Source organism: Corythoichthys intestinalis, chromosome 13, assembly GCF_030265065.1.
Source record: "Corythoichthys intestinalis isolate RoL2023-P3 chromosome 13, ASM3026506v1, whole genome shotgun sequence".
In the NCBI taxonomy this organism is placed as follows: Eukaryota; Metazoa; Chordata; class Actinopteri; order Syngnathiformes; family Syngnathidae; genus Corythoichthys; species Corythoichthys intestinalis.
This window is the reverse complement of record NC_080407.1, coordinates 40244174-40271781: the sequence shown is the minus strand read 5'-3', so window position 1 is coordinate 40271781 and position 27608 is coordinate 40244174. Positions and strand designations below refer to the sequence as shown.

Genomic DNA, 27608 nt, shown 5'->3' with positions numbered 1-27608 from the left:
CGAAAATTCGGCAGGAATCTTGTGCTCGGAAGGTGAGTTACGAAATTTTCAATTCAAAATCTTTTGTTCTTGCTAACATCCACTGTCAAGTCTAATGTATTTCATATCATTTGTCAATGGAGCTAGGGCTTTTAATGTTTATATGGTTTAGCGATAGCACTCTCACTGCATACATATATAATACGTAATAAATATGAAGTGCGATAGCACTACTCCAGATTGTCCCTAGTTGAATTTATTTTTTGGCTTTTGACCTCAATAGTGAAATTGTAAATTAATTGTATGACAACTGTCTGATTATCCCCTTATAATTATATATTTTCAGGTAGTTCATTCACAACGTCTGAGTGTATGTTGTCGGCGATTAGCCTAGCAATGATCTTAATTGTGGTTCTCAGCCAAAACCCTCTAAATATATATTAAATGCATCTTACCAGATATAAAATGACTACTACGTAATCTGTGGTAGTCGTTTGGAGCCCAGTTTTCTCGTCGAATTGCAGCAGTCAATCTCGGTCTCCTCTTCGGGTCTCTCGGAATACGGTAAAAATTCAAGTCTCTCCGTCTATCTTCTCTGTTTTTTCAACCGACCGCCACACACGACTTCACCATTTTGATTATTAATGTTAACGAGCAGACAAACACGCCATAATAGGAGGAATTTACGAAGCGCTAATGCATTAACATGACTAGTATCCGGACAACATGGCGCGGGGGCGTGGCTGTGACGTCACGTGAGTAGGGTCTATAAGTTTTCCTTTCGAGTGAATTTATGACCACAAACTGAGCACACAAAAGGTTTTTCACCAGTGTGGGTTCTTATGTGTCTTTGTACATCATGCTTTAGACTGAATTCTTGACCACAAACTGAGCAGGCAAAAGGTTTTTCACCAGTGTGGGTTCTTGTGTGTGTTTTCAAGTGTTGCTTTCGAGCGAATCCTTGACCACAAACGGAGCAGGAAAAAGGTTTTTCACCAGTGTGAGTCCTTATGTGTTCCTGTACGTCTTTCTTTTGACTGAATCCTTGACCACAAACTGAGCAGACGAAAGGTTTTTCACCAGTGTGGGTTCTCATGTGTCTTTGTACGTCTTGGTTTAGACTGAATCCTTTGCCACAGACTGAGCAGGAAAAAGGTTTTTCACCAGTGTGGGTTGTTATGTGTCTTTGTACATCATGCTTTTGACTGAATTCTTGACCACAAACTGAGCAGGCAAAAGGTTTTTCACTAGTATGGGTTCTTGTGTGTGTTTTCAAGTGTTGCTTTCGAGCGAATCCTTGACCACAAACGGAGCAGGAAAAAGGTTTTTCACCAGTGTGAGTCCTTATGTGTTCCTGTACGTCTTTCTTTTGACTGAATCCTTGACCACAAACTGAGCAGACGAAAGGTTTTTCACCAGTGTGGGTTCTCATGTGTCTTTGTACGTCTTGGTTTAGACTGAATCCTTTGCCACAGACTGAGCAGGAAAAAGGTTTTTCACCAGTGTGGGTTGTTATGTGTCTTTGTACATCATGCTTTTGACTGAATTCTTGACCACAAACTGAGCAGGCAAAAGGTTTTTCACTAGTATGGGTTCTTGTGTGTGTTTTCAAGTGTTGCTTTCGAGTGAATCCTTGACCACAAACGGAGCAGGAAAAAGGTTTTTCACCAGTGTGGGTTCTTATGTGTTTTTGTACGTCTTGCTTTTGACTGAATCCTTGACCACAAACTGAGCAGACAAAAGGTTTTTCACCAGTGTGGTTTCTTATGTGTCTTTGTACGTCTTGCTTTAGACTGAATCCTTTACCACAAACTGAGCAGGAAAAAGGTTTTTCACAAGTGTGGGTTGTTAAATGTATTCCTAGGTTTTGCTTACCACTAAATGTTTGACCACAAACTGAGCAGGCAAAAGGTTTTTCACCAGTGTGGGTTCTTGTGTGACTGTTTAAGGTTTCCTTTCCAGTGAATTTATGACCACAAACTGAGCAGACAAAAGGTTTTTCGCCAGTGTGGCTCCTCATATGCCTACGACAGGTATACTTATTAGCAAAGGTTTTCCCACACTGAGAGCATTTGCAGTGTTTGTCGTCACAGTGAGATTTCTTATGACCATCATCATTGTAAGTTGAGTGTGATGTGGCACCATTTCTGTCCGATGGAGCGATGAAAATGTCAGTTTGCAAGCCTTGTGTTGAGTTGCTGCTCTGAGGCTCCGTCCCTCTGCTGGCCTCACTCAGACAATCTTCACTCTTTAGGGGCTCACCAGTCGATCTGGTGATATCGTCCTCCTCTTTAATGTATGGCAGCTCTACCTGCACCTTTTTGATTGGAAGTTGCGCTTCTCTCTTTTGCTGTTGAGGGAGCTCTGGCTGTTCCTGTTTCATTTTCTGGTGCTCAAATTCCTCTTTAATGGAAGGAGACTCATATTTGCTGAAACCTGCAAGACATAAGAAGACAAATGATATATTTTATGGACCCTCTATCCAGCTAGTAGGCTGTGAGGTTAGACTAGCTGAGAGCTGCATCTCGTACACGCGCGATTATACGCTCCCGTATGAGATGCATTCTGGGCTGTCACTCCCATGTAGAGGAGTTCCAAAAAATCGATTATTACCTGCATCGTGATTCGACACATGACGATTCGGTGACGATTCATAAAGGTTCAAAAATGATGATTTTCACTCATAACTTAATGACAGCCGCTCGTAGCGAAACGAAATTCAAGACACGTCTGCCCCCCAGACACCTTTAACGGACGCACGTACAACGTTGTGATGGATGCTCCCAGTTACTGGGAGAGAGATTTACTCCTTTTTAAAAGACTGGAAAATAATTTGTGTATGAGACAGGCAGAAACAGAAGCACGGCCCAGCGGTCGCGCTTTTGTGCGCAAGTTATTTTTTAGAGCGAGAAGGGAAGAGAGATAATTCGTTGCTCCTTGTCTTTCAGATGTCCAGCTGTAGCTTTAAGGCATTTCAATTGAACAATGTCCTGATTGTGTTGATAAGACATGTGTGCATCTATAAGAGGTGAGTACACGAACACTCTTGTACTGTTTAGCCTTTATTGTTGTTGTTTTTGAGGTGTTAATAGTTAGTGCCGAGCGCTAAGCTAATTTGCTAACGTGTAGTTCATGTACAGAACGTATAAAACCATGATTAAGTACAGCGGTAACACTACAAACATGCGAAATAGTACAGAAATCTGTTGTTGCGGGAGAGAGAGGGAGAGAAGAAAGTGCGCGCGCTGTAATGAGTGTGTATGTGACGGTGTCAAGACCAGTTGTGATTTCCACCTGTCACTCCAAGAGTTACACAAGGCAGATAACACTGTGAAAACAAAGTACAGTGGTACCTCGACATACGATCGCTTCGACACACGATCTTTTCGACATCCGACGTAAAATTTGACGCGCCATTTGTTTCTACATCCGACGACATGCTCGAAATACGACGACACGACAGCAACGGAAACGAACTCACGGCGGATTTTCTTGTGTGAGAAATCAACACAGGTTTCCAAAAAGTTGGTACAGTTGGTGAAACAAGGAAAAAAGTGATGCTTACCTTTGAAATGAAGATGCAAATTATAGAAAAATATGAGCGTGGGGTGCGCATCCGTGAGCTGGCTCAACAATACAGCTCCACGGTCCTCTTCCGACCACCGTTCGCCAGTCTTTATAAGTTAAGGTGACAATTATTATTGTGGTAACATCGCCAAAGAAATCGCCTGCTTCGTCACGTTTTTATAATTTATTTAAGAACTTATTCAACACAAAACGCCCATTGCCCTCTGCAGTTGACTGTGCTCTCAAGAAAACGAAAGTATTATCTCTACCGCACTGACCTATCTCACTGTGACGTCAGCCCCGCGGTGCATTCAGGTACAGCAAAAAGTATCCGCCACATTAGAATCCAATTTGTTACATTATTAACGGAATCATTTTTATTTTATTATTATTATTATTAATATTATTATTATCATTATTATATTATTCTGATTTTTATTAATAACTTATTTATTTTGCTATGTTTAATTGCCATTTATAATAATTGTACCAGCAGTATTTATTATGGATTTAGTGTAGGTTTTTGGGTTTGGAACAAATTAATGGAAATTTAATGTATTCCTATGGGAAAATCCTGCTCGACATACGACCATTTCGACTTACAAACAAGGTCTTGGAACGAATTAACTTCGTATGTAGAGGTACCACTGTATATTGCTTAAAAGAAGTCTTATTTGTAAAGACACTTTGTTTGTGTCCAGTAAATGTGGAATTCATTCCGCCAGTGTAAATTTTATTGTATTGTTGATAGAAATAAGTACTCCCTTTAAAATGGTTAATGTTTTTGCACTTTCGTGTAAAAAAAAAAAAAAAAGTTGTATGGGCATGTTTCCATCTTTCCTGTTGAATCATCAAGATATTTTATATAAATAATGGACATAAATTTGTTTGGCTACTTTATTAATCAGTACTGCACGATGCATCGATAATCGTGATAACCGTGATCATCGTCAATATCGCGATCATCGTTCAAAAATCGAATTGTTGCAGACTGAATCGTAATCGAATCGAATCGTGGGGTGCCTAAGATGGCACATCCCTACTCCCATGACAACGATGCACTGATTGGCTGTTAGTAATCCTGCATTGACACGCCCTCATCCCTCAGGCGCAAGCAGTGGCAATTTATTTGCGGAAGGAGCGTTGCTCACACCCGTGGCATGACATCAAAACGCAACGTCAGAGAAAGATGGACACTGAATGAAAACTGCCGATTGAATGAAGAACAGACTGGCAAATATAAGTTTATCTTGCCATCTTCGAGCACAAAGCCAATGTGTCGTTTGAGTCAAAGCAATGATGCTCTGATAAAATGAGAAGGGTCACCGCAATTTTAATAAAGAATGCCCCCCAAAATCAGTCAAAATAAAAAAAAGCTGAAAAGAATTCTCGCACAAGGCTGACCTCGTGCATAACAGAACAGCAAATAGTGGCCTGGATCAAGAGTAAGCACAAGAAAGCATTTCGTGATGCAGAAATGATCCAAGAAATTTTAACACCTTGTTAGAAAGTAAGGTATGTTGCGAAAATAAAGTGAATAGCCCAGTTACAGAGGACAGCAATAAGACGTACTGAAATAATTGCTGACGATTTGTCAAAACACCTCAGTGATGAATACAAAATGCATTTCCTCGGCAGTGGACGAATCCAATGACGCCACTGATCATGTTTAGTTAGTGAGCTATTATGATGAGGCAAACGAGGAGTTGATTGAAGACGTGCTTGGATTGGCAACCCTCAGTTGGCAAACAAAAGGGGAAGACTGTTAGTAAATCATCTCAGAAATACTGAATGAAAGTTGTGTCCATTGGTACTGATGGATTGTTGGCTCAATTGAGAGCAAACCTCTCTGGCCTGATATCTTCCCACTGGGGGAGGGAACCTCACCATCCCTCATGATACGATCTTTCCCAGAGCCGTCAACTCTCTTAATGCTAACATGTAACCAATGACCTTGTTGCATTATTGTTGCTGCGACTACTATTATCATGTCGGCTGCCAAATATGATCCCTGGTTATCATTTATTTATTTATTTACTTCAACATCAACACTCTACATCCTCCGTACACTGCCTAGTTGTTTTGTTTTTATTTTAATTTATTAGGTTAATTTTCTTGTATGTTATTCTTTTATGCATGAAAAATTCATTGTATGATGCACTGGAAGGGATTTGCTATTTTTAATCCCATTGTACTATATGTATAATGACAAATTCTATTCTATTCTACAGTATTTGTGATTCATGGCTCACGATAACGATCTCACGATGTGGCAATAAAACAATTATCGATACATTTGTCAGGAAATCCTTCTACGAACTTCTACCATACAAGCGATAAACAAAGGAACAAGCCATTTTCATCATTCTGCTGTGAATTGAATTGAGTTATCTCTAGTAGATATCAAATCCGTTTGAAGTGGGAGGGTGGCAGCAATGAACATTGGTTCATTCGCTGCCATCCCTCACACTTCAAAATGATTGGACGTCTATGGAAGTCAGTGACAGCAAATGGCAGGCAATTAGTGCGTTTTGGGGCATTTCACGTCATTTAATTTTGATTTTTGGGCACTTCCTTTCCATTTTGGGGCATTTAAGATCACTTCCTGCTCATTTTGGGTCACTGAAAAGCAGAGGTGGTCGTAACGCGTTACATGTTCTTTGTTACATTTACTTTGTACATGTACTTTTTCTTTTTACTTAGTTACTCAAGTAGAGTAGTTTAACTTCGCCATACTTTTTACCTTTAGTTGAGTATATTTGTGAAGGAAAAATTCTACTCTTATACCACTACTTTGGGCTACACATGAGTCATAACATTTTTCTTTTTTATTCTTTTTTTTTTTTGCCAGTGATGCCATGAGTTGCTCGACCAATTTCACCAATGAGACATTGCAACAATAATCACATGACTCCATTTACCAATCATATGCAAGCTTGGCGTCCTATGATCACGCCAGCCTGTTCAATCACGTGGGGTCTTTAAAGCACCGTAAAAAAAGGAAGTATTTGATATAGCCCTGCGGATTTTAACCCCTCTCCCAGTTTTTAGTTGGCACCGATTGACCACGTAAAACTGGAGGTATCATCCTTTTAATTTCATAACAGGAACTTATGAAGGAACTATTCTCTCTTCAAAGGAACTATTTTCCCCACTGGAGGAGATCCTTTTAGTTGCTTAATAGGAAGTATGTTTTCTCCACAAGAGGGCACTCATGCTGTTTGCATGAATGGTGCTTCATTTCTGTATTTTTTTCCCCTCTCTCACCGGAATTCAATGATTTTGTTTTTTGTATTCTTTGTCTTAATGTGGCTATGCAATGGGTTATTGTACAGTATCATTACAACAACAGTTCATATAGATCATTTTGTGGTGAGGAAAAAAATGGCATTGTTTTAAAAAAGAAAAAAATAAGCAGTTAATCTTTTCAATTATTTCTCGTCATTTTTTGGACGCCGTCATATTAATTTAGTGTACACATTTGTAAACTTTTTTAATTTATTATTTCTTCTTTTTGTTGTAGATGAATGAATAGGTCACACAACAAACCAACATGAAGTTCATGCTTGCTATGTTTTTGTTTTTACAAACAACGAAAGCACATGAACAGGACCTACTCGTACCTTTCCAACAGCATGTGAAGGCAGCATGACCAAATATACCGGAAAAAGTAGTTAGACGAAGAGGAAGACGTATAGACCTCAGTGCAACAAAGCATTGCTTCGTCCATTAGACATTAAACTTTATTTTTCCCATTTTCCACCATCAAGTCTTTCAAAAACTTTAAGATCTTTAAATAACTCCGGCAACGTCTTGGTCTCGGATACAGACCAATTTAGTCTTGCCTAAGTTGTGTGTGAAGCATACAGAGGTGAGAGGTTTATATAACCCCTTTTGTACCGTTTATTGTGCGTTTTCACTTGTGTTCGAATACTTGGGGCGAGTTTATGTGATTGTTTTTTATAGGGTTGCCACCTTTCAGAAATAGAAATAAGGGACGCCCTCCTTGCGCCGAAAGCCTGACGGGTGAAAAAAAGGGGCATCCCCCAAACTCCTAAAATGCATAGAAATGTATGTTTTTTTAGATGAGAAAACTGTATTGTGCACTATGTGGGCATGGCAGTTTCCTTGCAGCAGATTGTTTTTTTTTTTCTGCAGGTTAGTGAAAACTAAGTTGTGAATATCGTAATTAACATTTGTGTTGTCGGCACTGAATCCGGTCACGTGATCCATTGACAAGCCAAATTTCTGATGGGAATGTTCCAGGAGAGCTACAATTCCAGCAGCTGACTAGTCTACATTATCTATGAAGTCCAGCATTTTGTTGGTGAGCCCAGACTCTGGACTGAAGTACTGGACAGCAATGGGATCTTCCTGCTCAATTTATTCGAGGCATCGGTCTGTATGGAGAATGGGATGGGTGACGTTAAGATCTTGAGCACATCACCCACTGCCTTTGGACCCAGGACTTCTTTCAACAGTGCCTCTTGCTTTGTTCTCCCTAAAGTCATTTTCTTCACCATTTTGGAATCACATAAAAATCTTCTGATTGATCCTGTGTCCACAGTCAGCACTATTGTAGCTCTGGCTGGCTACGTTTTACTGTGTGGTATACCTGTATCACCTCAGCTACAGTAATTTAGAGGGTAGGAGTGGAATGATGTCAAATTCATTATCAATCAATCAATAGATGGTATATATCCGCAGTAGGACTATTTATTCAGTGTTTATTTGCTGTCAATCTATTAGGAATGATTCCAAATGAGGAGCATTAGTTATCGTAACAAAATATGATGTTCTTTATGGGTACATAAATTCATTCCATATTGATTGATGATAAATGCATGTTTAAAAAAAAAAGAAAAAAATCAACATTCCTGAAAATAATCAACCATAGTAGCAACTGAAATAGCCTAGCTATGCTCCTATCAATGCAAGATGTATGAAGGTAAATATAAATATAGCCTATATGTTATCCATATACAAGAGCATAATAACATTCCAAATCAAGCTCAGGGGATGTTTCAGGTACAAATAATTGTGACGAAGGCTCTTCTGGGATCTTATATTCCGTTTGTGGCGGTCCCCTGCAGCATGCTGTTTTACCCTTCCGTGAGACGCTGCAAAAACTTTCCTACAGGCCTTGCAGTTCACTTTATAATCATCATCAGTGACTCTATCGAGCCACGGGTTCCCCTCTTCCCACTCCACTGTATTTTTTGGAGACGTTTCCCCTTTGGAGGATGAGGTGGGGTGTCCTGAGCTTCTGCTGCTGAAGAAGACATTTTTGTTTTGAAATCGCACAGGGCGGTGCGCTGAACAGGTAACTAGGCAACGAACCCGGAAGTGGAGCGCAGTGCAGGGCAGACAGCAGAGGGCAGGCAGATAACTATCTTGCTGTCTTTAATATCTCCTGCCCTTTTTGTTCATCATTGTTGGCTCAGTGGTCACTCATGAGCGCAGGAGGTGTTTGTTTGTGTGTGACAGATGTGCATGGGCTGGGCGGACCGCCCCCCGCCACTCCTTGCCACCGGAGCCACGGGTCGCACGGGGTTCGACCATGGGACAAATTGTGAAATACGGAATAAACTGCGTTCCGTATTGGTTCAATACGGAATGCAACTTTTAATTCCCAATTACGGAACGATTCCGTATTTCAAGGGACAGGTGGCAAGCCTAGTTTTTTATGATGTGCGAACGCTAACTGACACATGCTAATCGTGTGTTATTGCTGTATCAGCAGCTCCTTGTAAACACACATTTGAATTGCTGTTACTGAAGATGACACTGATTTAATATAATTTTATTTTAGTTTCATTCTGCAAAAGTTGATGTCATGAGCAATCCAAACGGATGTCTGACATCGTCATTTCAGAGCTTCGCTCACTGTCTAGCTAGGACTTGGCTCCAACGTCTTGGCGGGGACAGTAAAATACATGTTTTTGGATCTTTTTTATTTTTGTTTTTTAATTTAGAGGGTGTTTTGAGCAATTCAAAGATTTGATTCCGACTTACACGAAAATCCGGGTTACATCGCCAGCCGAGGAACGGAACTTGTTGGTAAACTGGGGACGACCTGTACTGACGTCACAGGTAAGGATGGTTTGTTCCAAAATTTTTGCATGAGGTGCCAATCAGATCACCAATTGGTATAAACCACCCCTCTCGTTCAGAATAGAATCTGAATAGGTTGGATCGGGTATCAAAATATTCCGAATGGCATTTTTATTCTGGTCAGGCTTTAAATCCCAATAAAAGTGTCCATGTAAACATACGCAGTGATATGGTTGACATCCATTGCGGTCTGAAAGCAGAACCCCTCTCTTCTCAAGTTTTTTGCATCATTGTTTTTTTTTTGATGAATGGACAAAAGAAGAGACCGAAGGCTAGAGTACTAACGACCATCAGGATAAAAGAATAATTTAAGCAGACTAGCCGATTCCGGTCAGGTACTCTGCTCGTCGAACTTGGTGGCAGTTGTTTTGATGAACTTTGTGGAGTTGATGAAGAGATTCTGCTTAAAACAGTGGCACTAGCCCTGCTCTGTCAGCACTGACTGCTTGCTGGCTTATGCCAGTCGAATACGGCAACAGATTGAGTTTAAGTCAGTACTCCTCAAACAGAGGCAGCCTCGGAGAACATACTTTTTTTGCCATATGAAAAAAACGTTTAACTGCACACCTACTCAGGGGGTGGCAGTGGCGCTCTCATTTTCACAGCAGGTGCTATATTTCTGAACCAAACAAGAGCACACAGCAAAGAGCACTGGAGGTATGAAGCGCTAAGACGAAGAACTATGACGAAGCGTATGTAGCGTTTGGCTTTGACTTTTAATACAGTGGGAGACGAGGAAAGACCAATTTGTTTACGGTGTCTAAAAGTGTTTGCAGCGGACAGCAGGAAGCCTAATCAATTGTCACTTAAAGACATTAGAGCCCAATCACCTTGATAAGCCGCTTGATTGAATATTGCCTACAATATCAGCAAACTGACAAGCACTATTAGCATCATATAAGGCGGCATGACAAGTTGTTCAGTGCAAAATAACCCCACACCATAGCAAAGCAGCTGATGAAAAAAAAAAAACTGTCCACTTACACTGTAGTTTTTGTTCTATTAGTTTTCTTCGGTCAATCTGTATGGCATATTGTCCTCATGAGTTAATGTTGCTGATCAATTTGAATTTATACAAATGATAAAAAACATCTACCTTGAATGTTTTTTTTTTCAGCTTGGATGTGACTTTTTGTTTTTTAATTCATGCAAATTGATTCGATTTAAGTCTTTTCGGTTACAAACAAAACAATATTAATAAAGTTGTAGTTTATTGTAAGTTAATCTATATTACTTTTCTTTAATATGAAAAAGGACAATGTTATTCAGAGGTGTACGTATAGTCATAATAATTTTATAGACAAATGATACTTTTTACAGTGGCGGCAGAGAGTTGGGGGGCGCGAAATGTTTACATCTTCCTGGCGGCACGGAAAAGAAAGTTAATTGAAAAGCACTGGTTAAAGTAAACAAGGGTGTATCATGCATGAATAAATGCTCCACTTAATTTGGTGTGGTTGGCGTGTCCAGGTGTTTGCCGTCAGTATGTTTTACACAGTGTTACGCTCTCGTTTGCTCCCACTCAGTGTGTGTGTGTTCTAGCCTAATTACTTCAAATTCATTTCCATAGAAAGAAATCTGCAAACAATTGTCAAGACGACGCCGTGGCACAACCCTTACGTCAGTTAACGAGTCCACTGCACAGCTACTTAGTAAGCAAAGCCACTATATTAGACAAAGACATTTCCGCAGTTATGAGAAGGTACCATGTTTGATTTCTGCCTCATCTGAAGAAGAAAAAAAAGCAATGCTCAGAATGACCTTGAATGGGTACGGACTCTTCCTCATCCTTGATGTATAGTGACTCTTCCTCCTTCTAAATGCATGCAGACTCCTGGTGCTCAGGACGATGGGCTTGGGTGACATTTAGATCTGCAAGACCACAAACACACAGGCAGAATTTTATTTCCTTATTTGCAAACTTGTGTCCCCAAAGTTGATTTCTGTTGGAGAAAATTCTTTCTTGCCAATTTTTTGTTGATTGATATTTTGTTGTCATCCAATCCAACACAAAAGTAATTCAAAGTGCTTGACATCACACCCAGATAGCAGACCGACCTTGAATAAACGTTGATTTTCCATCATAATCATCAGTATGGTTGACATCGAAATTTTCGACAATAAACAAGGTTGAATCAATGACACATGACAGTGATGTTGAAACAACGCTGTTTTATGGTATGTCAGGCAATGGTTGGGTTAACATTGTTTTATAGTTGATAAACTTATGTTGACAAAAAGTTGATTTATGATTGACCGGGAAATATGATTGAAAAGTCATCGACTTATGAATGAGCTGGAGTTTTGGTCGAAAAATATTTGTGTTTTTGGTTGACCTGGATGACCGCGAATCGCCTCGAACAAACTCCACCGGAAATGCCTCATTTAAGGAAAGCCATGTTTTAAGGTAAGCCTGCAGTTCTTTGTTAGAGCCTTTAACAGCAATGATGACTTATTTTAGAAAGAACGTTTGTCATTATTAGTTTGTCAACCCTTTGCCTGACATAATGTGACAAAGTTGCCAAAATTGTAAGAAACTGTGCATTTGCTGTGACTGGCATTCAAGCAAATACCCACTTAGCTTGGATATTAGCTAAGTAGAAGTTCAGGCAAACTAAATTCCTCTTCCAATTCAAGTGCTAAAATCACTAGGTATTACAGCCTAAATTAATTTACTGAACACTAAGACAGTGCGGTCATCATAGCTAGGTCTGTTCCCACATTTAGCCCTAATTTGTTTTGAGATTGGTGGCGCGAGTTTCTTCACCATGCAATGCTTAAGTATATTTAACAAACTTTTGATATCTGTTTGAATTCCATGATATGACTTAACTGTGACTGCTGTTTTGCTTGTATTCTTCAAATTCACTGAAGAGGCAGATGAGGATGGACATGTCAAATTATGCATTCGCTGCTGTTCTGCAAAAGTGGCTATACTATGCCCCGTACAGACCGCGTTAGTGGCATGAAAAACAGTAAGTTTATCAAGCGTTATTAAAAATAGTTTGAAATCTAGACATATTTATACTTTTATAGCAGGTCCTCTAAATATAGGCATATTTGAAAGCAATAATAGAGTCATGGTTGAAAATGAAGGAAAACATAACAATGATTTAGCATTGTTCCAACATTATTACGTAATAATCAAAATGAACATTTAGGTTTTGGAAGGATTCCAACATTGGAACAACATTAATCAAGGGTGCAAAAGTGATGACAAATTCAAGGATTTCTATCGTCTCATCAGTTCACATTTACTATTACATGTTAATGGTGAGAAAATATAACTTGGCTCCCGTTTTGAAAGCCAACATATCAACGTTGGGTGTCAACGTTGATTCAACGATATAAGATCGACAGCGGAATGTTGATTCAACGTTGATTCAACGATATAAGATCGACAGCGGAATGTTGATTCAACATATTTTTAACATCGGTCTCCTATCTGGGCATTTATCAGGGCCGGTTGTAGGCAGGCATGTATGAGGGGGCAGTCAGAAATGTGTAAGGGGCATCATATGTAGGGCACAGCGAGGCACTGGCGAGCAAGCAAAAACATTTTTTACAACTATCCGTCATAAAAAGTCAGAAAAATCCAACCAAAATATAAGTTTCTGTAAAAAAAAAAAAAAAAAAAAAAGTAACATTTTATTTATGTTTTTCAGCCATCTGTATTCCAAATCCAAATTGGGACATCCCTTGTTAATAGTCAGTTCACCTGTGCTCATCAACTTCCATCTCTCCTTTACCTTTACCTGCTGTCTGCTGCTCTACTTTGTCTGGACAGAAATATCACTTTTAACTGTTAAACAATTAATCTGCGTTTCTCAACCGGTAATTTGTGACCTAAAAGTGGTTTATGTTGCCTACGTTGGTTACCTCGCAACCTCTCTCATTCCTCCTTGCTGAGAGCAAATAACTTTCCAATATCCATTTGCAAGAGTAATGCTGTTTGAGTCAAATACAAATAAAAAATAATAATACATCTTGTTACAGATTACAGGGACTGCAGTAAAAAAATAAAATGGAAACAGCTGGAAATTATGATGAGCACACATACAATTTTTTTAGAGGTTATATCTCAAAGAGAGGCAATTGATTCATACAGATTGAATCATTTTGGTCATATAAACAAATAGCAAATAAATAGCACCAGCACTGATACAGCTCAAATACCACACACTGTACCATATTATTACAATATTAGACAAAGCTCTTCAGTGAGTGCCTCTCACTCAAATTGTATTTAATTGTCATTGCATTCATAGCCAGTCGGCTAAAACACGGCAGCTAATCTAATACATTAACTCAATACAAGAGTACTGTGGCGATTGTTATGTGTCCCGCCCATTGTATTTATGTTCTGAACCGAAATGCATGCTGGGCAACCGTGAGTCGCTGTTGTAAATGTTATTAAATGTGCGCTGTGTTCATTGCAGTGTGGCTTCTAGTAGACGTGCTGTATAAGGAGGCACAAGATCAACAAGTGTAAAATAAAACCTCCAATCATTCTTCCTCATGTCGCCAACCACAGTACTGCACCTCAATTAACAGTCAGTAATAAAAAAGATCAAGGATGGACAAATTAGTAGGCAAAAACCTGTAAAGCAGGTGGGAAGAAATTATACCCACCTGCTATCGACTGTATGATTAGCACTCGCTAATATTGATGCTGCATTCAAGTGTTGTTGGGGTAATCGTACAAATCGAAGGTGAAGCAACCCAGGGGCGGACTGGGACTAAAAAGCAGCCCTGGACTTTGACCCAGCCCAGCCCAAAAGAATCACTGTACGAAGGGAAACACAGACCCTCTAGGGGGGTCCGGGGGCATGCCCCCCGGGAGAAATGTTTTCTATGTTTTATTGTAAAATGCATCAATTTCGCGCACTTTGAGAGAAAAATGAAGAAAATGTGTCCTGACTGTGACTGTCTGACTTGGGGCGCTCAAAATACTGCAAAGCTGAACTGGAGTTGGATTCATCTTCTGCCCTAGCTCTATGATCAACCTGAATAAACAAATTAAAGAATTTATTTTTTTTAAAGCAAGTTTTATGTATCCAATTGATTATAATAACACCTATCCCCTGTGTCTATAAAATGACTTCATTGTTTATGTCATAATTAATCTTGCCGCACAAATAATAAATTTCAATGAAAATACAATAAACATTTCAGGACAAATCCTGTATACATAACCTTCATTGGAAAGTATTAACCAGAAAACAAAACGATATATAAATGATTAAAAATATATATCATATCAATTTAACTACCTAAACTCTAAAGTTAAACCATTCGTTTTATGAATATTTGTTATATTTCTTCTGAATTAATATTGCTGCTGCGTGTGCATACGTTGTTTTACAGCTAAAATACTAGCCCTTTAGTTGCCATTTATTCCATTTAAATTATAGCTACCTGGTGGATAACAATTGCCAATATCCCTAACAAGTAACCCTCTTCATTCCATCTCAGCCCGGCGGCAACTAGAAAGTCCGCCAAAGCTCTTATCGCTCTATCCTGCCACTTCGTGGGCCACAGCAAGTCTTTCAGAGTCACAGCGCCTTGCGGCAATGGGCCACTTCTTCGTTCTCCTCCTATCAGATTGGCTGTTAACAGCCAAGCGCATTGCTGCCACCTATCGGATTAGGTGCGAACTGTAGATAATCATAGAGGATAGAGCAGCGGTCTCAAACCGACTCCACAAAGGGCCGCAGTGGGTCCTGGTTTTTGTTCCAACAGATCCAGCACAAACAGTTCAACCAATGAGGTTTCTACTAACATAAGCAGCACCTGATTGCAATCAACTGATTACACTTGTAAGAAACCAGATTGGTGAAAAGGTATTTGTCTCGTTTGGTTGGAATGAAATCCAGTACCCCCTGCGGCCCTTTGAGGACCGGTTTGAGACCACTGGGATAGAGGGATAAAGACAGTGTATGGCGGCCGCCGGCCGTCCAGAGCACCGGCCGTTCTGTGATCCTCCAGAAGCTACAGATTACCAGTCCGCCCCTGATAAGCAACCAACCTTCTAGTCTGTGAAGAACAACCTTTGCTTGCATTATTTTGCAGTCGAGTGTTGGTGACGCGGGGGCTCCCTCTTTTGCTGCAGCCGGTGACATTCTACTCGCTTGATTTCTGAATTCTTGACGGCGTTTCGATGATATCGGTCGGCCAGCTAGGCTAGAATAAAGTGATTTCGGTTAAGTGACTGAGATAGAGGAGATCAAAGACCAAAGAGAACAAAGAGGAAAAGCTGGCCAAAGTGGCCAGTCTTTTTGCTGCGTTCGAGGAAGGTGGGAAGCCAGAGTTTTCCAACCTCCGACCAGGAAAATGATACTATATTTTATATAAAATATACTAACAATACCGATTCTTGTTCGGGTGTGCGAAATGAAAAATGATGCCCCACCACCCGCACGTCCCAACCGGCTACCAACCCAGCAGGAACACACACACTTTTTCAGAGTGGCACCTTTGCTGCTTTTTTAGTATGTTGGTGATAGGACTGTAACTAACGATGGCACTTATAATCGAATCATTCATGAAACGATTAATCAGATAAACGTCACGTTTTTCAATTACTTTAACAATTTCACTTGAAGTTGTCTTAGGCATGTTGTCATTAACAATGAAGACAAAACGGATGACGACGTATTTCCTTAAAAAAAACAGTATTTTATTACAGCTTCCTGACTTAACTGTAGTATACACGTACATCTGTCCTGTTTTAAGTACACAAAACTTGCCAAACGTTTTTAATAAAGGTGCTGGGTATAAAACATAAAAATAATTTCTTAGTACACATATAAGAAAAAAGTCCTGTTCATTCAAATTTAAAAAAAAAATGCTGCTAAATGACTCATTGATTTTCCAGTTTTTCTTTAATACAATTCAAATCCAATTTCAAAGCACAATTTACGGTTTGTTTAGAAGTTTCTGACTTTGAGCTGTTATATGAATTTATGTGTGTGGTTTCTTTACAAAAAGAAATGAGACCACTTTGCTATCTAGCAATAACTAAAGTGCTGGTCAGCTGTACCACATGATAACTTTTAAAGGGCAACTGAAGAGCTTTTCGGATTTCATTCATGAGTGTTTTACTCAGTTGAATTGTATTAAATGCATCATTCACTGTCTCAAAAAGTCACATTAAAAAAAAAAAAAAATTTAATTGACCGCGTAGTTTTTGAGGTATGGCCATAGCAACACCATAGCAACGAGGGACGCGCCGCCCTGGCTACCGCTACCTGATGATGTAACTTCCAGGAAGCCTCGCCACCACTCTGAACACGGAAATATAGCACCACGCGATCCTCGCCATATAATGCATGCATTTTCTGGGTTTTACTCGCGAGATTCGTCATGCCATCTCAATGTGTAGGGATGAATTGCTCACAGGAAGACTCGAGACTCTAGGAGTGGTCCCCAAAAACTTCTCCTGCAAAGGTTTGGACCGTTTTTGTGAGCATGCATACAGGTCCCCAATCGGCTCGTTTTCATCAGTTCAGCGACGACAGCTTTGAAAACCTACAACAAGGCAACATTGGTTTTACAAAAACGTAAGTAGAGACCTTTACTGGCTTTTATGATTCTAAAATTTGATGCACTTCTGTTAATAAACGAGGTCGACTCCTACTGCCTGTTTGTTGAAGCGCGACATTTTTTTTTTTTTTTTTGAAGAAGGAACAATAGCATCAAATAGATGCTGATTTGATTGGGGCATTATTATTTGATCACCAAGAAATTATTATTAAAAATTATTAAAATAAAATTAGGATTCGTCCAATATTTTCATGCTGCTGTGATTTTTGTTTTTTTTCCCCGAGGAAGCCAAACATAAAAAATTAAGCGGCGGAAACCTTCAACACGATGAAAAAAGCGTTGCAAGTCAGTCACCACCCAGTTTCCCAAAATCAACAGAGAGTGGGTCGAGTCATATGATGACCCAAGTGATTCGGTGTCCAGCGATGATGACTGAAGAGATCCTATGAGGCCTGCCAGATGCTGAATTTCTTCCGTCTGCGACATCTGAAGACGATGACTTAGGAGAAATAAATGCAGCAAATTTTGATGACATGAAATCATGAACTAGTCTTATATACTGTACACAAAGCTGATGCTGATTCAACATAAATCTGGTATCATTTATTATTGTGGCCTATTGAATAGTGTTTCAGAATGTAATAGAATTACATAATATTTATATATATATATATATATATATATATATATATATATATATATATATATATATATATATATAATAGAATACATTACAAAGTCAACAAAATATGTCAATGTTGTTTACAATTTATGGTTTTATTATTTTTTTTAATGTAATTCATGCCCCTGTCAGTGCTTCAGCTTCCTCAAGTTTGGCTCTCACGTCTGGGATCTCCTGACGACACAGGCATACTCTTGGAAGGGTAATTACTTGACGGTTTACAGCAACACCTGGAAAATAAAATCGTTTTGTCATTTATTTTGAAAAATCAATAACATATCATTCATTTAGCCACATTTGGGCTAGCTTTACCATATTTAGATCGGTAGGAGCTGTCCCATTACCTAATATCCAGTTTTAGCTATGTGGAGAGCATAGAGAAATATACAACCATGTAATCACATTCTCTCAAATAAAAAAATCTTGCTGCTGGACTTAGGCTTACCACTCACTCTCCCGTTCATGAAGTGTCGAGCTGTCAATTGGCGTCATGACGACATCTGCTGTGTCAAGCAAATCGTCGTCATCTGACGCCTCAGGTTCAAACATGTAGGGATTAATTGTACTTCATCTTTCCTGGGAGCCTTTGCCATCGGTAGCACCACGAAAGAGCGATCCTGAATGGTTACCTTTGGTGGAAATATCACTGACATCATTGTTGCTGCTATGCTAGCTGTGGATAGTCTTCTCTGTTGCATCAGGGAATCTACGTCACACTTCCGGGTTTGCGAAGGGAACATTAACGGAGTGCAAAAAAAACTAAAAAAACGCAAATTATCCTTGCAATTACGTGTTGATAATGTCATGGTTGTTTTGACGAACTCGTCCAAAGTTTATTTTCATAAAATTACACCAAAATCTGGGAAGGTCTTCAGTTGCCCTTTAAGGCCGCTATCGAAGCATCCTGGGCCTCCATGACACCTCAGCAGTGCCACAGGCTGATTGCCTCCATGCCACGTCGCATTGAAACAGTATTTGTGTAAAGAGATTCCCGACCAAGTATTGAGTGCATAGCTGATATAATTAGTTGAAGGTTGAGTTTTTTTGTATTAAAAAACACTTTTTTGTATTGGTCGGATGAAATATGCCAATTTTTTGCGATAAGGATTTTTGGTTTTTCTGGACTTTTTTGCGAGAATCATCAATATTAAAACAATAAGATGCTTGAACTACTTCAGTTGTGTGTAATGAATCTAAAATATATGAAAGTCTAATGTTTATCAGTACATTACAGAAAATAATGAACTTCATCACAATATGCTAATTTTTTTTAGAAGGACCAATATACTGTGTATAGTATATATCTTATGCATAGTCACTATTTTGCACTGTTGGTCTCCTGTATATATGACCTGTTTTGACCATAGTATGTAAAAACGACAAAAATGCCTCTGACCATACATGCTGTTTTTGTTGAATTATCAAATATAAAACTACTCGGTCTCATTTTTTTCTGTTGAATGTTTATCCTAACAAGTTGAATAAATATCATCATGCTTCAAAACGTTTCATCGAACATGTTTGGTTGTCAATGGAACATCAATATTACTAATTTTGACAATTTTTTTCTGGGGTCCAAAATGTTGATTATAATTGGTCGGTGAAGAAAACAACAGTTTGGAAATTAAGGTCCCAACCTGGCCATTGTGAACAATTTTTTCTTTGAAATATAAAAGGCAACATCAAAGGTGTGCAAATTCAGACAAAATAGGTTTCGGTGTCAAAGGGTTAAACTAAAAAAACATGCTTGGAAGTAGGGATGTCCCGATCCAGGTTTTTGCACTTCCGATCCGATACAGATATTGTTTTGCACTGCCGATCAGATACCGATACCGGCCGATTCCGATACCGACCTATCTGAGCATGTGTTAAGGTTTAAAGTTATTTAGCCTCCTTACTTAGTTGTCAGACTCATGTTGAAAAAGGTTTTAGTACCCTTGATAACAACTAGCCAGCTGAATTAGGTGAGTTTGAATAACAAGAAACTGACCTGTTTATTCAGTGACAAACACAAAACATTATAAATAACAAACAGAAATGGCATAGTCGGTCAATAAAACGTGCAAATAATATTGTAAACTGTCTTAAAAAAGCAAAACACACCAACAACATCAGTGGAAAATCCCACAAATCCCCCAAGCTATTAGATGCTTTTAATGTTTCGTGCATTAGTTACAAAACTTGTATAAAAAGCAGTATCAAGTTAACATTTTGAAACAGTAAATAAAATACTCAAGTCCCCACTATGTATCAGCAGCTTTAAACTACATTCATTTAATTTTGCGAATCAACTGTTAAAGTTGTTAAAATTGCTCCCGTTATTCCATAATTTCCCTTCTGTCTATTTTCGACATGTGAAAGTTTTAAAACTGTTTTGAAGATAGATTCAAGTCAAGATTTTGCCGATTTAGGAGTATTTTAGATAAAAAGTTAATTAGGTTCGCTTGGAAGGTTCACAACAGCCTACTAGTGACGGGATCTGTCGTTCACTTGAGTAAACGAATCCATTCCGGTTCGTTCAGTAAAAAGATTCGTTCAAACAAATCGTTCAACGAATCGTTCGCCACCCTCATCTCCCTCCCCGCCCAAACAAATCGTTCGGTTACTGAACGGGAAGTGACGTTGCCGAACGAATCACCAAAGACCGCTTCGCAGTATAACTGAACGGGAAGTGACATTGCTTGGTCCCTCCCTCTCTTGCACACAGGCACCGCTTGTCATAGTTTCAGAAATGAGTGACAGGCGGTATCATTCTGCTTTCACAGACAGCCTCGTCTCCCTCCTGCTGCTGCAAAAGCGAGGGAGAACTTCCGCGTCGTCTGTCCTAGTTCTATGGGCTCAAAGTCATGGCTCGTGCTTGCATTTCGATTTAGGACACGGTTAAACATTTTCCTTTTGTGAGGGGAGTAGGGGGCGGGGGCGCACGGACTTTTTTAGCAGGTTCTTGATCACATATACAATCACATATACAGCATGCTTGCTGTCACGAAAATAAAAATACATCGAAAGTTTAATTTCTGAATATGGAACGACCAACACATCATATTTACATCTCGCTCTGTTGTATTTTTGTTTTTTAGTATTAAGATGATAGTGTTGAATTTTTGCACTGGTATTAATAAATAAAATAATCCGGTCAGCTCCCCTGTCGTCCCCGCATCTCAGATCGTCAAATGCTGACGAGAAATAATTGTTAGCTCTTTACGATGTCGCCTTTCTACTCTCATTAGTCTGTTAAGAAAAATGTAGACATATTGCGACATCTCCCATGTCCGCGTGCTTTGTTTTTGGGCGCTTGAGTAGCACATGATGGACGGATTGACATAATTTGTCAAACCAACCAACACCTGACACGAAAAAAAAAAAAAACACTCGGAAAAAATTTACATGTATATACAGTTTCATTGCAAATCAGTATTACGGTGATCATATTGTTTTTTTGCACTGGTATTAATAAATAAAATAATCCAGTCAGCTCCCCTGTCGTCCCCACATCTCAGATCGTCAAATGCTGACGAGAAATAATTGTTAGCTCTTTACGATGTCGCCTTTCTACTCTCATTAGTCTGTTAAGAAAAATGTAGACATATTGCGACATCTCCCGTGTCCGCGTGCGTTGTTTTTGGGCGCTTGAGTAGCACATGATGGACGGATTGACATAATTTGTCAAACCAACCAACACCCGACACGCTGACACGAAAAAAAAAATAAAACACTCGGGAAAAAATTGACATGTATATACAGTTTCATACTAAATATTTTTTTCTGTGCACATATGAGGTAAATATCGCTGCCATGAAGCCTCCATATAGTGACAGTTCTCTGCCCGCTTCACTGCCGTCACGCGACCGCAGCTCAGCTTTTGCTTGCCTCGTAGCTACCCGTGTTTTAAATTACTGTAAATTTGATAGTATGTCGTCATAGGCAGTCACGAGTTTGTTAGGAAAAGTACTACTCTAAACATGCTTGCTAGATTTGTGTGGTGTTTTTGTCTGTTTGAGCAGCATTTGATAGGCTCCACGTTAACAAATATGTGACAAAGTCATTTCCTTTCATTTTCTGATTCGTTCACCGCATAGTCATTAATGGAAAATCAAGTTAGCAGCAAGCTAGGTCAGGAACCGGAGGACCGAGTCACTGAACGCGAAGTGACAAAACTCAGTCTTGCCCCCCTGCCTGCACGCTGGCTGCTTATTGGCCACACGTGGACGTGAGTGACAGACGCCCTGATTCTGTTTCCGCTCCCTCCCCTGCCCGCGATGAGGCTGGCGTCTGATTGGTCGTGTGCGATGTCAGAAGACGCTGCCGCTTGCTCAACGCCCTCCCACGCAGCGAACAAGCACCACCTTCATAGAACGAATCAGTGCAGATGGTGATTAGTTCGGTCTCGTTCACCAAAACAATTCGTTCAAAAAGAACGAATCGTTCGCGACCGATACAACACTACAGCCTACTAGGGAAGTCTTCTGCTTTAAGATGGCAGCTGTTCACTAACGCATCTGGTTTTCAATACTTCAATGTTGCTAACGTAGTCGAGTCTGTCGTGAAGCATCTGGTTCTATATACATATGATATCAATTATCTCCAGTATAACGACATTGACGTAGTTTGTTGCGGCTGTCAGCAGAAGTCAGCTATTCTTGTGTTTTTTATCCAGCGGCATGAGTTGAGCTAAAGCCGTGAGTTGAGCATTGGCATTACCCGAGTCTAAGACAAGTTATATTTACTTTCGGGACGCAATGCGAAGTTTCTCATTGCGTCCCGAAGACCGCGCTGTGTATTAGTTCCGCTTTACTTGACATATTTCAATAATCGGAATTTGGATGTTTGTGAATCGTTCTCGAATCTTCAGCGGCCGAATCGCGTGTTGGATGGTGCGTCTTTACTCACGTGAGATAATGGCTCGTCATCCAGAATGAATTCTTCGGCAATGACTCTTGTTATTCCCTGGGGTTTGGGACTGTCGAGTGCCAGTTTGTCACGCATAGCAAAAGTTTCTGCCAGTGTTAGTAGCATAGGACCTTTCTTTTTGACTTCGGTTTTCTTAACATACTCCTCATATTGTTTGTGGTGGTATTTCACTAAATGCTTGATTAGGTTGGTTGCATTAAAAGGTCTTACAGCTTTACCACTACGCTTGACTTTATTGTGGCATATGTTGCTCTCTGCCTCTTCGTCTGTCGTCCTTTAAGGTGAAATGATCCCACACAGCTGAAATTTTTACCGATAAAGTCTCTCGGTAAATTGGGAGGCGGTAATGTAAATGTGGTGTGTTGAAGGTGTGCTGTAAAATGCGGACCGGATTTTAGGGAAACCGAAGCAAAAACTGGAATGGATTATGTAAACCGGTGCGCTGGAAAACCCGGACCGGACTTTAAAAAAATACTGGATCGGAAGTCTGGATCGGAATTTTTCCCATGTTCCGATCCGATAACGATGCACATTTTTTTGCCCCTATCGGCGTCCGATCCGGACATCTCTACTTGGAAGTACCAATTGTTAAAATCTCCAGGGAGTGTGTAGAGAACAATGTGTGTTAATGGGGCATTGTAATTCCGGCCACAGCCTAGAGGGGGAAAGCCACACCTTGACTTAAACACCTTTCATTGTATTGTATTGAATTGTCTTGCAATTATTCTGTTACTACAAAAGAAGCGAGGAACACTTCGTACATGTATAGCAGCAGAGACAATGTAAATGTGCACGCCACAGCGAAGTTGCGTACATTGTTTTTATCGTTCTTTAGAATAGCGTGGGATGCCATACAACCCCCATTTTAGAGGAGTAAATGACCGCTTGTCCGGCAAATTGTGTCGCCCCGTATGCCTATGCCACAAAGAAGAACCAGCCAGATCCGCCGCATCAGTACCAACGATACTTCGGGTATTGCAGAAAAGGCAGTAGCATCACATTTTGTGAATCTTAGAATCAACTTGTTAACGGCGTATTGATTTTCGTTACAACTCTAGTTTTGAGTTAATTATAATATTATAATTACAATTAGGCTTGTTCTAGACAAAGGGAACAGGAGGGTAGGACTGAATAAACATTTTTTAATGATGAATAAAACCAACAAGCACAGTCAAGTACAAGCACTTTAGAGTTCCGAGCAAAGTCGAGAGATTTCCCATCGACGGGGGGCCGGAATGATTAAAAGCACAATTTTAACAATCAGTTTCCCAATTTGTACAACAAGGTATTAGGGAAAAATAAAGGACTATGAGATTAAAGTCGTACTATTACTGAGGAAAAAAGTCGTCCTGTTACGTAGGGGTAATGCAGCTGAATGAGCAGCCACGTACTTTCCGTAGCGCTTTGCCGCTTCCACTAATGTCAACAATAATGAAAGCATTTCATGAGGCTGTGTTTTAGAATCAATTTTCAAAATTAGGAAATCTTTTAGCCTATCTACATCAAATTATACCGTAATTTCCCGAATATAACGCGCACTTTTTTCCCCAAAATTTACTCGTGAAAATGGGTGCGCGTTATTCACGGGTACAGAGACGGAGACAGAAAAAAATTCATTATGATTCGTGTTCCATTGTAAGCATGGACCAGCACAATATTACCTAATCCGAACGACAGTGATATAATAATCACGTTTCATGTAGTAAATAATTATTTTCATGATATTTTTTAACATTTAATAAAATTAAAATGTTTTTTGTACTAATCGTTCATTATTTACCGGTACATTTTTCTAACCTTTGCGTTGCAACATGCCGGCACACAGCAATGTTGTCTTGAAGAGAACGTATACGGCGATTCGTTTCGTATATATGTTGACTGTGTGGCGAGCTAGGACAGGAGTGTAAGGAAGAGTGTCGAACCACTGAGCCGTGTTGTTTTATTTACATTGAAACTCACAAAGTAACAACGTACGTCTTACACGGGACATTCGTTTACTTCCGGCTGTTCCCTTAACTAAACTCCCCCCCCCCCCCCGGGAACTACACAACTTGCCAACATTAGTTCCGCTGGTGAATTCTGTTAAAACTCGCTACAACTCCTTACTTTGTGAAAATTATTATCGTATACTGTGGGCAATTTTAGCACAGGAAATTAATATTCTATTATTTAAAAAAATATTTGACAAAAGGATTAAAAAATGCTGCAACCGCATACTTTATAAAAGTTGGAAACACGAGACTCATATTTATTGGTGCTAAAATTAGGGTGCGCTTTATACACGGGTACAAGAATTTTCCCTAGATTTTATAGGTAAAGATGGGGTGCGCGTTATACACGGGTGCGTCTTATATTCGGGAAATTTCGGTAATCAATAGAAGGATTTGTACGAATGCATTGTCAGACTCCCAGCTGAGGTACATGTACATAAAGTGTGTAGCCCCTAATTCAGCAACATTACCCCTACGTAATAATACGACTTTTCTTGTAGTAAAAGTCCTATTTTTTCTCCCTTCATTTGGCCCCAATACTCTGTCGAAATATGTCACTGTCACAGAGTAGTAACATTTTAAATTATAAATAAGCCCCCCACCAAAAAAGAAAACTATGACCCAATCATAATTTTCCATATTTATGTAATTCTATAATTGATGAATTAGAATTTTTGTAATTTGGGGTCTACTGTTTCAAATATTAACTCTGAAAAGTGTAGTTTGAAAGAGGGAGAGTATTTATAAATAATGCCACTTAACTTGAGAGTTAAATCAAGGGAGCCAATACTTTTGGCAATGGTGTAGATCCAAATCATAAAAGGATTGGACAAAGCACTTTTAAAGCACCAAATGTGCCAATCCTAGACATGATTTGAGGAAGCTCTACAGAATACCGTATTTTTCGGACCAGGCCAAAAATGCACAATGAAGAAGGGAAAAAAAACATACAAGTCGCACCGGAGTATAGGTCGCATTTTGGGGGGAAATTTACTTGATAAAATCCAACACATAGAACAGATATGTCATCTTGAAAGGCAATTTAAAACAAAAATACAACAGAACAACATGCTGAATAAGTGTACATTATGATAATGCTACCTGATGCGTGAACAACAAAATGCGAACGCGACCGGTATGTTAACATAACAAAGCTATTAAGACTTATTCAGATAGCTATAGCATAAAGAACATGCTAACAAGTTTACCAAACCATCAGTGTCACTCCAAAACAGCAAATGTGAAATGATACAATAATGTGTTGATAATTTCACAAAGTCGCACCCCCAGCCAAACTATGAAAAAAAAATGACCTGTAGTCCAAAAAATACAGTACAAGCGTCTTGTGTGCACAATCTGATAAAGGCAGAATGGACGACAGGAAAAAAATCATTGGCCCCTGCTTCTCACATCAACACATACATGTCTCTTAATCTGATCTTTGCGAGCGAATTCTTGACCACAAACTGAGCATGAAAAAGGTTTTTCTCCAGTGTGGGTTTTTCTGTGTCTTTTTAAGCTTTGCTTTTGAGTAAATCCTTGACCACAAACTAAGCAGGAATAAGGTTTTTCACCATTGTGGGTTCTTGTGTGTGATTTCAAGTGTTCCTTTGAAGTGAATACCTTACCACAGACTGAGCAGGAAAAAGGTTTTTCACCAGTATGGGTTCTTGTGTGTATTTTTAAGGCACTCATCTGAGTGAAACTTTTACCACACACTGAGCAGGAAAAAGGTTTTTCGCCAGTGTGGGTTCTTGTGTGTAGGTTTAAGCTGCTCTTCCAAGTGAATTTTTGACCGCAAACTGTGCACACAAAAGGTTTTTCGCCAGTGTGGATTCTCATGTGTTCGATTAAGTGTCCATTTCGTGCAAAACCTTGACCACAAACTGAGCAGGAAAATGGTTTTTCACCAGTGTGGGTTCTTGTGTGTACTTGTAAGGCACTCATATGAGTGATTTTTTTCCCACAAACTGAGCAGGAAAAAGGTTTTCCACCAGTGTGGATTCTTGTGTGTCTTTGTAAGCTTATGTGGGAAGTGAAACCTTCACCACAAACTGAGCAGGAAAAAGGTTTTTCACCAGTGCGAATTCTTTTGTGTGCGTTTAGTGTGCTCTGGTGACAGAATCTTTGACCACAAACTGAGCAGGAAAAAGGTTTTTCGCCAGTGTGGGTTTTTGTGTGCGTGTTAAAGCTGCTCTTCCAAGTGAACTTTTGACCACATATTGTGCAGACAAAAGGTTTTTCACCAGTGTGGATTCTTGTGTGTGTTTGTAAGCTTTTCTTTTCAGTGAAACTGTGACCACAAACTGAACAGGTACATGGTTTTTCGCCAGTGTGGGTTCTTGTGTGTCGAATTAAGTTGCTCTTCTGACTGAATTTTTGGCCACAAACTGAGCAGGAAAAAGGTTTTCTACCAGTGTGAGTTCTCGTGTGTTCGATTCTATCAGAGGGTGCCATGAAAATGTGTGCTTGCAATCCTTCTTTTGAGCTGCTGCTACCACTTGGAGGCTCCGTCCCTCTGCTGGCCTCACTCGGACCATCTTCACACTTTAAGGGCTCACCGGTCGACATGGCGATATCGTCCTCCTCTTTTACGTATGGTAGCTCTACATCCTCCTTTTTGATTGGAAGTTGCACTTCTCTCTTTTGCTGTTCAGGGAGTTCTGGCTCTTCCTGTTTCATTTGCGGGTGCTCGACTTCCTCTTTAACGCCAGGAGACTCAGACTCCTGCCACTCAGGACCAAGATATTTGCTGGAACCTGCAAGATATAGGAATACAAATTATATATCTTATAGAACTTCTAGACAGCTGGTAGGCA

General features: G+C 39.7%; 2 protein-coding genes across 4 annotated transcripts in view; both read right to left on the bottom strand.

Moving 5' to 3' along the window:
- Window positions 1–399: 399 nt before the first annotated feature.
- LOC130928950 (gastrula zinc finger protein XlCGF26.1-like) lies at window positions 400–27432 on the bottom strand. The gene is made up of 3 exons (XM_057855793.1): window positions 27351–27432; window positions 11422–11532; window positions 400–2415 (listed from the first exon to the last, which is right to left on the bottom strand). The coding sequence occupies exon 3, from the start codon at window positions 2360–2362 to the stop codon at window positions 746–748; it is 1617 nt and encodes a 538-aa protein (XP_057711776.1). The 5' UTR covers window positions 2363–2415; window positions 11422–11532; window positions 27351–27432; the 3' UTR covers window positions 400–745.
- Window positions 23938–27608, bottom strand: part of LOC130928951 (gastrula zinc finger protein XlCGF57.1-like) — a 107554-nt gene continuing 103883 nt past the window's right edge. For all 3 annotated transcript variants that reach the window (XM_057855794.1, XM_057855796.1, XM_057855795.1), the window contains one exon: window positions 23938–27548. In XM_057855794.1, coding sequence (XP_057711777.1) covers window positions 26179–27548 — 1370 coding nt within the window. In that variant the 3' untranslated portion in view covers window positions 23938–26178. The remainder of the gene's footprint in view (window positions 27549–27608) is intronic.